This window comes from Saccoglossus kowalevskii, chromosome 15, assembly GCF_978046115.1.
Source record: "Saccoglossus kowalevskii chromosome 15, keSacKowa6.1, whole genome shotgun sequence".
NCBI lineage: Eukaryota > Metazoa > Hemichordata > Enteropneusta > Harrimaniidae > Saccoglossus > Saccoglossus kowalevskii.
Window position 1 is genome coordinate 17,445,577 of NC_140655.1, and position 18,060 is coordinate 17,463,636.

General features: G+C 35.4%; 1 protein-coding gene across 1 annotated transcript; it reads left to right on the top strand.

The window, feature by feature from the left end:
- The first annotated feature begins 45 nt into the window (after positions 1-45).
- LOC144349979 (uncharacterized) lies at positions 46-17,803 on the top strand. The gene is made up of 2 exons (XM_078008338.1): positions 46-171; positions 15,744-17,803. The coding sequence occupies exon 2, from the start codon at positions 15,809-15,811 to the stop codon at positions 16,760-16,762; it is 954 nt and encodes a 317-aa protein (XP_077864464.1). The 5' UTR covers positions 46-171; positions 15,744-15,808; the 3' UTR covers positions 16,763-17,803.
- The last annotated feature ends 257 nt before the right edge of the window (positions 17,804-18,060 follow it).

Sequence of the window (18,060 nt, forward strand, 5' to 3'; positions counted from 1 at the left end):
AAAACACGCAGCAGTGCGTAGCAGTATATGGCTTAAATTACTCGAACAGGTGTCTGTGCCCGGTGTTTCAGTTTTACGACTTCCTAACGTTTAGTCCAACAAGGATAGCTGCTGATGTAAAAAGATCGCTGTGTGTTAACGTGAAAACGGAATGGTCACCGTGTGACCATGGTAAGTTCGAATATAGGAACGTTGTCGTACGTACTGGGGTCCGAGTTACTGAATACGCCCCGTCAGCCGTCGTGGCTTGTATGGTATGATACTGAATATGCTCCGTCAGCCGTTGCGGCTTGTATGGTAAGCACATATGCCAATATGCGCATAAGATAATACTGATGTTTTTCCCGTATATTTTCATGAGTTATTGTTACCAGTATTGAAATATATTCTCAGCACATTATTAATTTTCTGTCACGTTATGATAATGTTAGCAAGACAGATACTTTACGACATGCCATGTTGCCTTCTCCGTGAACGTATACGTAAAGAGATTTTTCCAACAGGTGTTTGGTTCAGATTTTGTTTCGATATAATGGTAGTGGCGTAAGTTTTAAGTAAAGTCACGCTTGAGCTATTTAGGACTTCCGTGTCGCCAATCGGCGATTAACCCATTAGTCTGTCTGTCTATTTATGTATTAGTCGATAGTATACCTTATTTCAGGCTTGGGCGAATTAGTGTCGTCATTCGTTGTTGGAGACCACCACATAACACGTATTAAACGCTACAATTTGGTGGAAGATCCTTTCATCTGCTATGGGACCTACGCAGATTATTACAGCTGGATAACACAGGCCTCGGTAGTAGTTACTTACAGAGGGCCTTTGCGTTTAGTAAGGATCATGTAATATGGTGATTGTGTGATTGAATCGACACCCATCTCGTTGTCATCTGACATCACAGTCAAGAAATTATAGAGCAAAGGTCAGCTCGCTCAAACTGACATTTTTTTTTTGGTGATGTCAGGATAGTCGAGTCACGGTGGATAGTGTACCAGATTACTTGGCTTGGCGAATTCGTGCCATCATTAATGGTTGTAGAACACCTATAGCCCGGCGGATCATAGTCGTTGCATTGTTTTGTATAATAATAATAAATCGCATGTGTCCCTGAGATTTAAACTCTCTATAGGGTCATATATAGCTCTATAAATATCAAGAATAAATAAATAAAATAATAGAATTTATTAATTCAATTATAGTTACAGTAGTAGTTAAAATATCGTAAATAATCTTTAAGTTGGATCCAACAAGTTTTTTAAAAAAATTACCTCCCAACATTTAAAATGACGATATTCGACACTTTTTCATTTTTACGCATGAATGTGAAACTAATTGTAGACTCATAGCTGTGTTTTATACAAAACACTGTGTCCAGACATATTACATCTCACAATAGGACTATATACGTCACAGTTGTTGTCTGTGTCTATAGCCACGTGACCTTCTCACGTAACCAGGCGCTGCAATGATCGGTAAGGAAAACTCGCACGTCGAGTAGGGTAAGAAAGTTGATACTTTGTTGTTTCCTATTTAAGTTGCTTAATAATCAAGTTAGACTTAATACGATACGTATTATAATTGTTGTTATTGTGTAGTTTGTCGGGAGATTGAATGTTATATTGTCAGACTGTGAGGATAATAGTTTCAAATGAAATAACTAGATTCGCGATACCAGTGAGAGAGACCTAGCTCGAGCCATTCCATTAGAGCGCGACCGTTCCATTACAGAGCGTTCCATTAGAGAGCGGTCACGTGACGTGTGATCACCTGACAAGTGTTGGATACACGCTCTAACGGAAAATACCGTTAGGTTTAGCGAATTTACGAACCGTTACGAAAGAGTTTGCTCGTTCGAAGACCGTTTTTGTAAAAGCGACAGCCTTGGTCGATACACTGTTCATTTACACAATCTTTCATGGCACCATACGCACTCACACTGTTAGCGGCGGAGTGAAACGCGCCCATGTCATGCCATTAACCGATTACTGACGTCTATGTATTTCAAGTCTTTGGCATGAAAGCTATAAAATATATAAAATACAATGCCTTGCTATCGTTTGAACATTTCAAATATTTAATTAGTCTAGCGTTTTTTTTTCATTCCATTGGAGACGAGTCGCTCTTCATTCCATTACAGAACGGAATGACCAAAACCACCCTCTGACGTCGCTCTATTTACTCGATTTGATATGCGAGCTATTAAATATATTTAATACAATATATTCAAACAGTTTTGAACATTTCAATTATTTAATTGGCCAAGCGATATTGTCATTCCATTACAGACGAATCACTCTTCATTCCATTACAGGACGGTTTGACCCAAACCACCCTCTAACCTCGCTCTATTTACTCGATTTGATATGGGAGCAATTAAATATATTTAATACAATATATTCAAACAGTTTTCAACATTTCAATTATTTAATTTGCCAAGCGATCGTGTCATTCCATTACAGACGAGTCGCTCTTCATTCCATTACAGGACGGTATGACCAAAACCACCCTCTAACGTCGCTCTATTTACTTGAATTGACATGGGAGCTATGAAATATAATTATTAAAATATATTCAAACAGTTTTGAACATTTCAATTATTTAATTTGCCAAGCGATCGTGTCATTCCATTACAGACGAGTCGCTCTTCATTCCATTACAGGACGGTTTGACCCAAACCACCCTTTAACCTCGCTCTATTTACTCGATTTGATATGGGAGCAATTAAATATATTTAATACAATATATTCAAACAGTTTTGAACATTTCAATTATTTAATTTGCCAAGCGATCGTGTCATTCCATTACAGACGAGTCGCTCTTCATTCCATTACAGGACGGTATGACCCAAACCACCCTCTAACGTCGCTCTATTTACTTGAATTGATATGGGAGCTGTTAAATATATTTAATACAATATATTCTAACAGTTTTGAATGTTTCAATTATTTAATTGGCCAAGCGATCGTGTCATTCCATTACAGACGAGTCGCTCTTCATTCCATTACAGGACGGTTTGACCCAAACCACCCTTTAACCTCGCTCTATTTAGTCGATTTGATATGGGAGCAATTAAATATATTTAATACAATATATTCAAACAGTTTGAACATTTCAATTATTTAATTTGCCAAGCGATCGTGTCATTCCATTACAGACGAGTCGCTCTTCATTCCATTACAGGACGGTATGACCAAAACCACCCTCTAACGTCGCTCTATTTACTTGAATTGATATGGGAGCTATTAAATATATTTAATACAATATATTCAAACAGTTTTCAACATTTCAGTTATTTAATTAGCCAAGCGATCGTGTCATTCCATTACAGACGAGTCGCTCTTCATTCCATTACAGAACAGTATGACCAAAACCACCCTCTGACGTCGCTCTATTTACTTGAATTGATATGGGAGCTATTAAATATATTTAATACAATATATTCAAGCAGTTTTGAACATTTCAATTATTTAATTTGCCAAGCGATCGTGTCATTCCATTACAGACGAGTCGCTCTTCATTCCATTACAGGACGGTATGAGCCAAACCACCCTCTAACGTCGCTCTATTTACTTGAATTGATATGGGAGCTGTTAAATATATTTAATACAATATATTCTAACAGTTTTGAATGTTTCAATTATTTAATTGGCCAAGCGATATTGTCATTCCATTACAGACGAGTCGCTCTTCATTCCATTACAGGACGGTTTGACCCAAACCACCCTTTAACCTCGCTCTATTTACTCGATTTGATATGGGAGCAATTAAATATATTTAATACAATATATTCAAACAGTTTTGAACATTTCAATTATTTAATTTGCCAAGCGATCGTGTCATTCCATTACAGACGAGTCGCTCTTCATTCCATTACAGGACGGTATGAGCCAAACCACCCTCTAACGTCGCTCTATTTACTTGAATTGATATGGGAGCTGTTAAATATATTTAATACAATATATTCTAACAGTTTTGAATGTTTCAATTATTTAATTGGCCAAGCGATCGTGTCATTCCATTACAGACGAGTCGCTCTTCATTCCATTACAGGACGGTTTGACCCAAACCACCCTTTAACCTCGCTCTATTTAGTCGATTTGATATGGGAGCAATTAAATATATTTAATACAATATATTCTAACAGGTTTGAATGTTTCAATTATTTAATTGGCCAAGCGATATTGTCATTCCATTACAGACGAGTCGCTCTTCATTCCATTACAGAACGGTATGACCAAAACCACCCTCTGACGTCGCTCTATTTACTTGAATTGATATGGGAACTATTAAATATATATTTAATACAATATATTCTAACAGGTTTGAATGTTTCAATTATTTAATTGGCCAAGCGATATTGTCATTCTATTACAGACGAGTCGCTCTTCATTCCATTACAGGACGGTATGACCAATACCACCCATAACGTCATCCTATTGATTTGAAATGTGAGCTATACTTTATATTTAATATAATGTATTCAAACAGTTTCCAACATTTCAATAATTTGATTAGCCATATTCACGTATTATGTGCTCATCCCGTTACCTATAGTTATTCCACAAACCATCGATTTAATATGATAAGTATAAACAGAATATGGTAAACACGATTTTAATGCTTGAAGTAAACATGCCTATTGATCAGATAAAAACATGTTATTTAATGAAGTCATGAAACACACAACGTCATAGTAGTATTTCCTTTAATTCAAAGTTAGTTAAAGCGGGGGTCGTCACTTGCGCACGCCGGAATTGAGTCCAAAGCGAGGATCATAACGCACTCTAAACACGCTAGATAACTGATTTCCAGAGGGTGTAAAAAGTGAATGCCTACTTAGGGTAGTTTTCTACCACTAAAAATACTCAGAAATCCAGCTAGAGGGATTGGGTTACTATAATGGTAAAGATTCTGAAATAAAAATATAGGGTCACCAAACTTTTCTAAGAAAGGGCATCAAATATTGATGAAAAATGCATGTTAGAATAGTTTTTTTTGTTTTTTTGTTAGAATAGTTTACAATGTTGGAATGTTATAAGATGGCGGCTCTTTAGACACATTTAGTAGATAACTATGTAGCATGTTATTATATAGTGGTTAGGTAGCGAGAAATTTACTTCAAATGTGACTTAACGCAGCACTCTTAAATTACTCTTAGTTGGCTTTATTTACTTAGAGGGCCAGTTATATAGTAGATATGATTTGTGCATGATATGTACTTTGAAGTCAAGCCAAACAATATAATGCTCCCTAAAGAAAGACCTCTTCAACTGTAGCAAGCAAGTTACAGTTTTTTATATCACTTTTCATTCTCTATATATTCAACTTTTCATCACTATTATGTAGTCCGTCATATTGATTCTCCAGCAAAAAACTGTGGGTAAAGTGTGACATCATATCCACTGTTTTAAAAAATTTGAGAAAATACTGAAGCGAATTTGTTCAAATTGTCAGTGTGCATATTACTCACGTGTATAATTGTAGTAATGGAAATTAGAATGTTACAAATAAACATAAAGTGAAAATAATGCCAAAAACGTGAAAACAATAACAATGATTATTTTAATCATTAAAAGTAGAATGACATTGTTTTGTTTCTTTTTGTTGCCAACAGGTTATATATCACCCGTATAATATATTCACATTGATAAATTGTATACAATATAAGGACATTTGAGCATTTGGTAGAAAAACACACAAATGAATACTAGTATTTACATTTCCGTCCTGACAACTATTTTTATATGCTTGTTTGGCGCCGGTACATGCATGCTACCACGTTCTACACTTTCAGCCAATTTGAAGCTCGAAGTTATAGATGAAATCATTTGTCAATTTCTGACAACAGAGAATATGATGTCATACTTTACCCATAATACTACATAAATTATTAAAAAGTTAAATATCTAGAGAATGAACAGTGATATGAAAAAACTGTAAATTGTATGTTCTTATGTTGTCAGACTTTTCTTTTAATATATAACATTCAAATTATTTGTGTGAATGCATCTTTAATTACATCTTCCTACAGGAACTTATTCAAGCAAAATATATTTCCCCATGTTTGACCGCATACATCGGTGTTGATGTGGTGGAATGAATTATATATCGTTGTTTCCTAAATTATTAAAAGTTGATGGTAATAAAGATATATACTCATATACACTAAATACATGTAAATATAAATCATGACAGCAACTTCAACTGTCATAAACGAAAACCACTATGTGTATAACTCCCAGATATTCTGAATAAAATATAATTACACGTTCATTTTTTCACTACGCGTAACTATGAGTCCCAAAACCCATGCGTTTTCAATCTTGTGTTAAACCGTTCTAAACTGTCAGAGATGTACAATTCGAAATGTGATCAACAGTAATGAAGTTAATAATTCTACCAAAGATACGATACAACAGGGTAAGGAAAATTGTTGTACCATACATATATAGTTCCAGAGTTTCAACTTTTACTCATGCTTGTTAAGTGGTTCTTGAGATACATATGGAGAAACTACTAATTGCTTATTAATATACGTAATTAAATTACTGACTTACATTAATAATTAATTAGTTCCACATGGCATTTATTGACCAAAATTTCTTTGACAACCACCTAATAAATTTCGAATTAACTGTTAACTGAAATTCCAGTTACGGAAAACATAACACATTAAACAAAATAAAAAATCTATGTCACCCGTAACTCGAAGTTACAATGCCTGTGTGGCACCAGTAGTTACTAAATTATAATAATGGTCAGCATTATATAAGATATTGAATACTCTTCCTAATAATGCTTGTAATACAAATACCTTGATGAAACCTATATATTGTTTTACTATCATACCTGTACATGTTCATGTTACTGATACATCTCTAATAATCAGAAGATACATGCACTGTAATTTACATATCAAGTATAGTTCTCTGCATCATATATCTCATATTGCTGTCATCTCATTTTTACAGGCGACTTGTGTGGCATCCAAATAATAACACATGGTAGTTTTGTATTTTCATGACTCGTTCATACAGGATCGCATTGAGAAAGGGTAACACTATCGAGTATAGTATTTGAAACAAAGAAATAGCTATTGCATAACATGAACTAGTGTTGGTGTTTCATGTTCATCTTGCAATTCTGTTGCAGGTAATATTTCTGTTTATAAGCTTTTGTAGCCTAGTGTGTTGCTATGATAGGTTCGAGCACATGAACATTGCTATGTTATGACATTAAATAGCATTCTTAAATGTGTTTTATGACGAACTTTCTTTAATTATAAAATAACAGCCAAATATGTCAAAGAGCATACATGGACAACACTTAGGTATTGTGCTATGTTGTGTATTTCCGGTGTTAATTACAGTTTATACATTAAGATGTGGCTCTCAATAGTGAAGTATGAGATGGATATATACATAGTACAGATGATAAGTATCAACTGCCGATACATTATACATGTACATCTATTTAGCTTTACATTCATCACTGCTTGTAGCGTAATGATTTAATATTTCTTTACATGAGAAGTTGAGATATGCTGATGCTGGATCACTTCTCCTTCATGACTTATCTCTTCATTGGTGTACCTACATCCAATAATAAAAATTTTGAGGTTATGTGTATAATATTGGAAGAATTTTCGATGAATCTACTGCGGAATATGTATAAATTATCTATCTTTAATTCACAAAATCTGATGCCCATATATGGTCCCTTAGGTTAGGTTAAGTTAAAGTTCGCAAACATAGCATGTCAACACAAAACGCTACTACCACCACAACTGAAAAAGAGAACGTTTTCACTTGCAAGCTCTTGTGATGAAACATGTATTTAAGTATGGTGCACCGGCACTAGATATTATACTTCACTGTTGAATGTGTGATGAGATTACAAAGTCTTACTAATACTTGATGAGCGGTGCGTGTTCCAATATAGTATTTCATTTCATATAGCTATTCATGTGAGAGTATCCTGTACCAAAAATGCATGACTGTATAAAGTAAAATGACTACCATGTATTATATGTGAATGTCACATAGAAGATTGTTACAACAAGATCAGCTAGCTGTGCACTAGCATGTATTTAGTTTTTATTGTTTGAACCAGTATATTTTGTTATTATAATATGTTATTGATTGCTTATTATATATTTATGCTAATAGTCATGATTTCTACAAAGAACATGCCTGTGTCTGTGAAATGCCAAACCACACATTTACCGTTTTGTGTTTGTGTTCCACTGAAATAGACAATTATTGATTTTTTGGTTGAAAATGATTATTCGTATCCGAGTAAATTTGAGATATTTCTCTTGTTGTAGCCATGCCCACCGATCCTGAAACAGTCGACTGTTTTCGGCTTTCCGACTCTAGCCGAATTAAAAGTGCTCCATCAAACGCCAAAATATGAGAGGAAGCCATGCTCTTGTACTATACTTTTATAATACTGCGTCATTTAACAATAATATTAACGATATATATTTTCCGGTCAGCGTTTTTTTTAAACGTTATATTTTTGGCGTAATGGTGTGCGAATTTACGCGTTTTCAAACGATCCGAAGTTGTAACATCAGTATACGAAAACCCTAAAATCAATGAGAAAAAGTTGGGATGGACATTCTCTTTATACCGTCATACCATAAACCCCCACGCGAAACAATTGCCCCCATTTATAAAAGAACAACTTGGCAAAATGTTTTGGGATTTTGGATAACATTTTGAAGAGACCATATAGTCTGGAAGCTAAGGCCAAGAATTTGGAAACAGACTTTTCTTATGCAAGATGTTCTGACTTTTTCAAAAATGCTTGTTTCCAGAACAGAAATGTCCTGAAAAGGCTGAAAATTAATATGTTGCTATGGCTACATGAAAATATCATGAAATCGTTAAAAGATCTATATTTTCAATACATATGAAAATACGGATGTAAAGTTGGTACCAAAATGTTGATCGTGGATTGGCCCAATCATTTAAGACATCATATATGCTAATTAGGTAATTTGCATATTCAGAAATTACCAACAAACCTGTTTTTTCAACGAAAATTGTATATATGGCGTGTTTTGTTTTTTCAGGAACATATAGTCTTCACAACACTATTTTTGCTCAATATTATTCTGAAGGTTATCATTTTATTTTCTATAATTATAACATGTTATAAATAAGACAATACAACTATGAACATGGCAATCAGATTTGAAAAAAAATATTTATACAAATTATTTGCATACAGAACTAAGCACAATTATGCAAAATGAACAAGCTTTATAGCAAACTATTCACCATGTCATGTGTCTTGGTTTTACATGAAAACAGTAATGATAACCCTGAAGAAAGTGTGCATCTGCACTGCAGCAAATTGTGCAAACACTTCAAATTTATGTTCTGTTACTTTACAAAACTAGTTTTGGGAAATCATACAAAACCTTCTTAGATTAATACATGTCCAATGTTTTCAAGGTTCAATTGTGTTTTTAAAGTGTTTTAAATCATCACTAGTCATAATCACTGTCTGCATCTGCCCTGAAATAGGTGAAGCTCTCGTGACCTTGCAAAACACACCAATTTGCAGAAAAATTAATGTTCTGCCTTGATGATTAAATTTCGCCCCGTAACTTTAAGTTTACGTTTGAAGCTTCTGTTTCGATAGCGTTTCAAAAATGTATGCTTCAGCAGACTCTGATGATTCAGCTTTGATCAGTCGACATTTCACAAACTCTTTACAAAGTTGATCACCATTCTGTTGAGTAGTAGAAACTTCTCTGTTTTATCTTCTGCTGCTACCCCTGTTGAAATTGAAGTTAACTTCTCTGATTTAGAAAATGGATTCAACATGCTGGCAAGGACCTTGACTACACGTCTCACATCTTTCTCATCTTTTTCTTTTATCCGGGAGGGTCCTGCCTCTTTGTAGAGCCACTTGCATTCATCTGATATACCAGCATATCTTCTGATGTTTTCAGTTATCTATGAGCGGTCATCTGTTATTTCAATCCATCTCCCAACTGCATTTTGATTTCTGCTTTTTCCAAGAATTCCTCCTGGTATTTTGCTCCTCTTGTTTATTGTTTCCTCAATAGGAAATCTTCGCAAATGGATTTTACTTTGATAGTTGAAAACCAAACTGACCATTTAGTTAGTATTCCCCACACCTCGCATAATGGTCTACAATCACTTTCAGCTTAGACTGTAATCATATAAATGGCACTTGGATCGCTGGTAACAAACATGATTTGATTTTATTATTTACCAGGGATGCAAATGTCATAATCGTGACCACACTCTAAGCTGAAAGTGACAATAGAATGTTTCTGAACCATCTTGCGTAAGGAACAACTGTTTATGAAATGTTTAGTATCAATGAGACAAGGGTACATAATTAAGTGTTAGTATGTTGTAAGTCATGAAACCAAGATCCCATGAAAACATTGTCTCGTATTTTGAAATGTAAAAGAACTGAAAGATTTGGCGATTATCAATCCTGTTGGACATTAAATATCAAAATCTATGGTTTGAATATTTCACTGAAATATATACCTTGTTTGGTTAAAGAAACAACTTCTCCCAAAGCGGAAATTGTATCAATCGCATTGTTGTTAAAGCGTCCCGGGTTCTGTCGCGTACTCATTGAAATACGTTCCAAATATCGCAGTGTACGAGACGAGATTTCCGTGGGATCTTAGCTTTATGACTACACACAATCCTATGGATTTCGATAACCCCTAGTTATCTATTTCCGATAAGATAAATGCTTGTACATGGTTAACTTAATTGCAATGTTATTTAAGTAATATGTAAATTAGCTAATATGCAAATTAGCTTATATGATGTCATAAATAATTGGGCAAATAGTGTTGTGAAGACTGTATCTTCCTGAAAAAACTATCACGCAATATATATAATTTTCTTTAAAAAGACAGTGTTATTGCAAATTAGCTAATTAGCATATATGATGTCATAAATAATTGGGCCAATCCACGATCTACATTTTGGTACCAACTTTACTTCTATATCTTCATATGTATTGAAAATATAGATCTTTTAATGATTTCATAATATTTTCAGGTTGCCATAATAACATGTCAATTTTCACCACTTTTAGGGCATTTTCCGCCCTGGAAACAGGCATTTTTGAAAATGTCAGATCATTTTGCGTAAGAAAAGTCTGTTTCCACAATGTTTGACGTGGGGTACAGCTAAAACCGTTTTTAGAAGGCTTTTGAGAAGTAGCTTCCAGACTAATATAGTTCGTGTTATGTAAGAGGTAGCAATGACGTGACGCGAAAACCGATGCGTCAACAGTAAATCACGCAGCATTCACACGCAATTGTTTTTAATTATGCTGTCTAAAATTTTCTGAATTGTTTTGTGATTGGTATTGATTTCACACTTCTGTGATCTTTTCTTGCAATTTGATCTGTGTAATAAGTGGACTGTCAATATTTTGCGTCCACGTATTCTTTAATGTGATGTCGTAATTATGACAATCGCGATAACTCAAGACGTGGCGATCGTTGAGAGTTGTACGGCAATAGTAGTCGGCACTTCAATCGACTTCATCGACCACAATGCAATTGACTGTGATTGTACAGTACACGGTTGATCGCGGCGACCAGGCGCGTCAGAAAGGATATATTTTGTATCTAACTCAACCCTGTACGATAAACTTATAACGATAATATGTGGTCTATATGGTCCACTCATCCTCGAGAAACAAATACCTGAGTAGCAATTCAGTCAAAGACAATTGAAAAAAATTGAATAAGAAATGCGTCTTACATACATTAACGGCAATGTACGCTGACCAGCAAGTTATCCTTCATATGTCAAAAAGGATATTTGAGTACTAGTATGCAAATGAGGAGTTAATGAAGAGCCTCGTTTTAAAATACATTAAAATAAAATTTTAAACCTACATTTGAAACCCATTTTTTCACTTTGAAAATTTATTTTACACTTAATAACGTAAAAAATACTGATATTGATGCACCAATAAATGATTTTGGCCAAAAAATAGCAGGCATTTCACAAGCACTTTAATGTTATTATATGCATATATTATAGCCATTCAAATTATAAAAATCACGCAGGAATTAAACATACCAATGATACAGATTCTTCTCTTATCTGACAAATACTAGACTAATTTTTGAACTAAACACAATTCTAATGGAGAAATCAATAGTATAATACTAAGGCGGTTATCTTGGAGTTATGTAAATAAGGAATGTTAAAATGATCACATGATTCGCTCAAGAGACATTCTAGTACCTTTTAACAAGAATGTCGCTTTTTAAATCACGAACAAATATTAATTGGAGGTGTTGATATGCCGTGTTATGGTATCGTGATGACCACTTCGGATTTATGCAAAATTAGAAAAAAATACCCAAGGATGATGTCATGCCACCATACCGATTCATCAAGTCTATCGTCCCAGGAAACAAAATGCATCAAAATATTTTGTATTGACTCCAAATACAGGTCCAGCTCAAAAAACCATTTGCCTGCCGGCGATATATGTCATTGAATAAATTAGACGACCACCGAAGGTGACGTAATTCAACGCCTAATGAGATGGATTTAACGTCGCTATAATCAGGAAATAGTTTTATGTATATGATGTTTAGACATCATTCATTCAGTTAGCAACTGAATAGCAACTGAATCAGCAATAGCCTTTGTGCGTACTTCAAACAATGAAAATCGTTTGGCGAATAAATAATTGAAATTTACTACATATATTCTTCATCTCCTATGTAAAATAAAATAACTACAGTGACGTAGAGAGTGGTTTCTGCCATAGTGGGCTCTAAATAATGAGGAGAGACTTGTCTATAATGGAATGACAAGATCACTTGGCCAATTAAATAATTGAAACATTCAAAACTGTTTGAATATATTGTATTAATTATATTTAATAGCTTCCATGTCAATTCAAGTAAATAGAGCGACGTTAGAGGGTGGTTTTGGTCATACCGTCCTGTAATGGAATGAAGAGCGACTCGTCTGTAATGGAATGACACGATCGCTTGGCAAATGAAATAATTGAAATGTTCAAAACTGTTTGAATATATTGTATTAAATATATTTAATTGCTTCCATATCAAATCGAGTAAATAGAGCGAGGTTAAAGGGTGGTTTGGGTCAAACCGTCCTGTAATGGAATGAAAAGCGACTCGTCTGTAATGGAATGACAATATCGCTTGGCCAATTAAATAATTGAAACATTCAAAAATGTTAGAATATATTGTATTAAATATATTTAATAGCTCCCATATCAATTCAAGTAAATAGAGCGACGTTAGAGGGTGGTTTTGGTCATACCGTCCTGTAATGAAATGAAGAGCGACTCGTCCGTAATGGAATGACAATATCGCTTGGCAAATTAAATAATTGAAATGTTCAAAACTGTTTGAATATATTGTATTAAATATATTTAATAGCTTCCATATCAATTCAAGTAAATAGAGCGACGTTAGAGAGTGGATTGGGTCATACCGTCCTGTAATGAAATGAAGAGCGACTCGTCTCTAATGGAATGAAAAAAAACGCTAGACTAATTAAATATTTGAAATGTTCAAACGATAGCAAGGCATTGTATTTTATATATTTTATAGCTTTCATGCCAAAGACATGAAATACATAAACGTCAGTAATCGGTTAATGGCATGACATGGGCGCGTTTCACTCCGCCGCTAACAGTGTGAGTGCGTATGGTGCCAGGAAAGATTGTGTAAATGAACAGTGTATCGACCAAGGCTGTCGCTTTTACAAAAACGGTCTTCGAACTAGCAAACTCTTTTGTAACGGTTCGTAAATTCGTTAAACCTAACGGTATTTTCCGTTAGAGCGTGTATCCAGCACTTGTCAGGTGATCACACGTCACGTGACCGCTCTCTAATGGAACGCTCTGTAATGGAACGGACGCGCTCTAATGGAATGGCTCGAGCTAGGTCTATTCGATACCAGTAAACAACTTTCAGGCACCAGCGCTAATTTGAAATAAACAACTTTCAGTAAAGGAAGATAGATTCGAGATTTCTCGATTTCTGTAAATATAATATCATGCCGGATTCTCGTGGGCGTTTGTTTTTGAAATATACTTAACTCGGTAGATTACTAGTATGATATGTAATATGTATCTGTGTTTCTAATTTTACAAAGCCCTTCAATACTGATTTAGGCTGCGCAAATATCATTTTCATTTTTAATATTTTTTATCATATATATATTGTACGAACGTTTGGATCGAGATATATGCGACGTTATGTCCAAAGGTCATGAATTGTGTATCATACCGGTAAACATAAATATAAAACAAAAGGTGTACCACATGTGACTAAATTTGTTGCCGATTACAGTAATTATACTACAGACGCATTCATATTAAGATTTCAGGGGTATATATTTTGAACACATATTGAAGATTTTACATACATCCAACAATAAATTACATATAAAAAAATTCCCACAATCCAATGCGCTCTTCTAATGGAAATTATTAGGTTTGACCTGGGAGCGACTTGCACTAATTACCGCCGGTGACTTGTTCGATACCTTCCAATGCCTAATTAATGTTTAGTGACGTCTCAGTTTGTACTCGTTGATCTGCACAACAGATCGCCATCTTTGTTTATATGAGACCCATATATCTCGCGCATGTGTGGCGCGACCATTACCGCGCTTTAAGTTATCACAGTCGTAAATGGTCCGCCATTTTTTAGTGGAATCACGGTTGGAGTGCTGTCAATTGGTCGTAGCCTTAATCTCGCTAACTACGAGATGAGACTTGAATGGTTTCTTGACACGATGTATGTTACCATACAGATTTATGCGCGTTGTAAACTCCAAGTAATGTACATCAGGTAGCATAAAATCGTCGAATGTAATGATTGTAATATGTATATTTCAGCTGTGACGGATTGATGTTTTGAAACTGAATACCGCATAAAGCTGAGTCATTTGCAATGCCATTCAGAGTCTGTAAAATCCTTACAATTGATATTTTCTAGCAAATTTAATTGAATAATGCTAAGTAATTTGACGTAATTATTAGGTATAGGACAGTCGTCTCCTGCGCATGCGGCAAAAGGTTGTATCGGTGCTTACAAACAAGCGTCTACCCATGCGTTTTTGCGGTTTTAACGTGGGTTGTTGTCGTCGATTGGGACTCTCAATGCGCTGGTGACGACCCCTACGCTTTAACATGTGTAATCAATATTGTTCAAATCGACAGCCTTGTTTTGGTTGCGTCATTTAGTGTACAGTCAATTTCTCATGTTTGTTTGTATTGGCGGATGAATACAAAGGAATATCGTCGATATGAACCACGATTTCTCATTGTTTACACACAGTGGCTTTTCAACTCACGGCGACTACTGAAGTCCCCAGAGCGAGTACGAAGTGGTGTATTTTAATTGCTCTTGGCGTACAGAGGGAACCGTTCAAACGCGCTCCAGCCCAAAAATGTACGAAGATTTACGTATCATTGCATTTTTGTTTTCAAATGAAAACTGTATATAACTCCTAAAAACCTGGGGAAAATTCTGGCCGCGGTGTCATCAGGCTGAAACGTGACGGACTCCTGTTTGCGCAGTAAGTTTGTGCTCGCTCTAGAAGGCTCGGTAGTGAGTTGAAAAACACTTCTGTGATTTGCAACCATTTATGTAACAGAAATAATCACCAGATGGCGTGATTCATGATTTATTATTTTTCACCTTTTCTTACAATCCACAGACGTGAAGCAATCGATAACCGGGACGAAGAAAATTTCAACAAAGTATTTGGCACTCCTGTATAGAATGACGTTTCAGCTGAATGTATCGAAATCCAAGACAGGTGACGGCATGTCTACGAGTAAACTCAGATCTTTAATGCCCGCTATTGAAAGAATACGACGCCGAACTTTCGCTCTGAACTCCCAAGAACAGCAACGACACGAGAGATTGTTACAGCATATTCAATTGCAGAAAAAAATCGAAGAATTCAAATTCGCGAGAGTAAAGCGCCGCCTAGTAACAGATAAACAAGGGCGAGACATATATTTGAGGGCGCTGTACAATGTTGGGAAATCTCAGCTGGAAGCAGAAAGCGAAGGGAAAAATAGTGGCGTAAAGTTGCCACCCCTGACACAAACGCTTGATAAAAAAATGGTCTCGTCAACTAAGGGTACGGATGAAAATGGAAAGAAAGTAAATTCGCAGAGAAGTAAATTATCCCAAATACAAGAAAAAGTTTTGAAAACCAATGGCAGACACCACCATAAGAACGGAACAAAACAAGGAAACCATGACAACGACAATAAGGATGGGCCACGTGAAGACGTCGCGAATGTTAAAAGACCGTTCGACATTCAATCACAGTCAAAGAAGCAATACGATACCTACGTCAACAAATTAAACAGCGAAACATTCTTCAAAAGACGGATTCCTAAGCGGTGTAACTTGCCTCCATATGGGTTGTATAACGGGAGAGTTTACCACAACCTTGGACAGGAACGAAACCAAGCTTTCCTTGAGGTGGACCCTGCAACAATACGTAAGCGCCGATCAGAGGAACTGTTGCGGGCGGCGAAAGCAGAAAGTTCTATCTTGATCGATCGGTCATTACCAACATCTACTTTATTAAAAAACAAAGACGCTCCTTTGCAGGAACGACTGAGACCCATTTTGCGAATGGAACCCATACAGGTGAAGATGAAAACAACGAAGGCTTTGAATAAAATGCGACATTCTATGAACATCAAATACAACTAAGCATTTAGCTTCCGGTGGTTGTTAGGGGCGAACCAATATTTGGCGGGGGCTATATTGTAATCAATAATAATGTCGAAAAGAGCGAAGATCTGACAGAGACAAAAACATAGAGAGTCAAGGTAGAGCAATGTGACAGCAAATACAATATAAATCGGAAACAATATCTAAGCTAGCCATGAAAAGTAACAATTATTCCTTCCACTGTGGCCGCTTTCGGGGTTTGGAGTTCACACGTTATGGGGCTAAGCTCAAACGTTGCCGTTTTAAGATTACATGTTCCCGGTCTAACCTCACAACATTGTGGGGCTGACGGGGATAAACTTACACTTATAGATCAAAACTAAATATTGTATTTTTGTTTAGACTTGTAACAAATCAGACGTTTTCTATGACGTTCACAGTGCCAGGTGACGACGGTTTGTAAACCGGAGAAGTTATTTATCAACGATATTTACTGTATACATATATTCTGAACTGGAGATAGTCTGATAGTGTTGCATTCTGTTTTTCTGCTTTTGTTGATACCATGCTCAAAATATCACATGCAGCAAAAGACCCGCATGTGCGAATCGAGGGCAGTATTATGTAAAACGGCGCCATCTAGTGTTCTATGGCCACAAGCTGCTGCCAGGATTTACAATAAAATGTGTTTTATATGCATTTGTAATGAGAAAAATATAGTCGGACTAAAACGTATAGCAGCCGCATTTATACAAAATGCACATATATGATATTTACGGCTTAAAATTCCAAAGTCAACTTACCTATTTAAGGTACATTATATAGTATACTGTCTATACAACAAACACATTGCCTTTACAATGTAATTTATTTTCAAAAAAAATATTAATAAATTCGAATAGCATTTGAATCCAATCAGCCAATCAGTGCTTAGTTACGTCAATTACAAACGTTACAATGTTATTTCGTCAAACAAAACATTTTGAAATTTAATAAAAAAAATAAAAGATTGGGGCTGTTGTGTCCATAGTAGCGCAGTTATTTCAAAGTCAATAACATTAAAAGTTGCATTAAATGCTACAGCCCAGTGTTTTGTTGTGTTTATTCATGAAATCTCCACATTTTGTACCCAGTTTCGACCACCTCATTATTATTATAGAATATGCATAGAAACTATCATCTGATAGGTCGGATTCCAGTAACATATTATTTTATGTGGATTTGGCTTGTGACGTGATCAGCATTATTGTATATCTGATGGTAAGGCGAAATACTTATTTCCAGTGGGTTCATGGGTAGAATATGGCTTTTCGGGTATTATCTTTGCTTACTAACAC

Excerpts from the sequence above, each read along its gene's own strand:
- LOC144349979 (XM_078008338.1), top strand. The coding sequence starts at position 15,809 with ATGACGTTTCAGCTGAATGTATCGAAATCCAAGACAGGTGACGGCATG.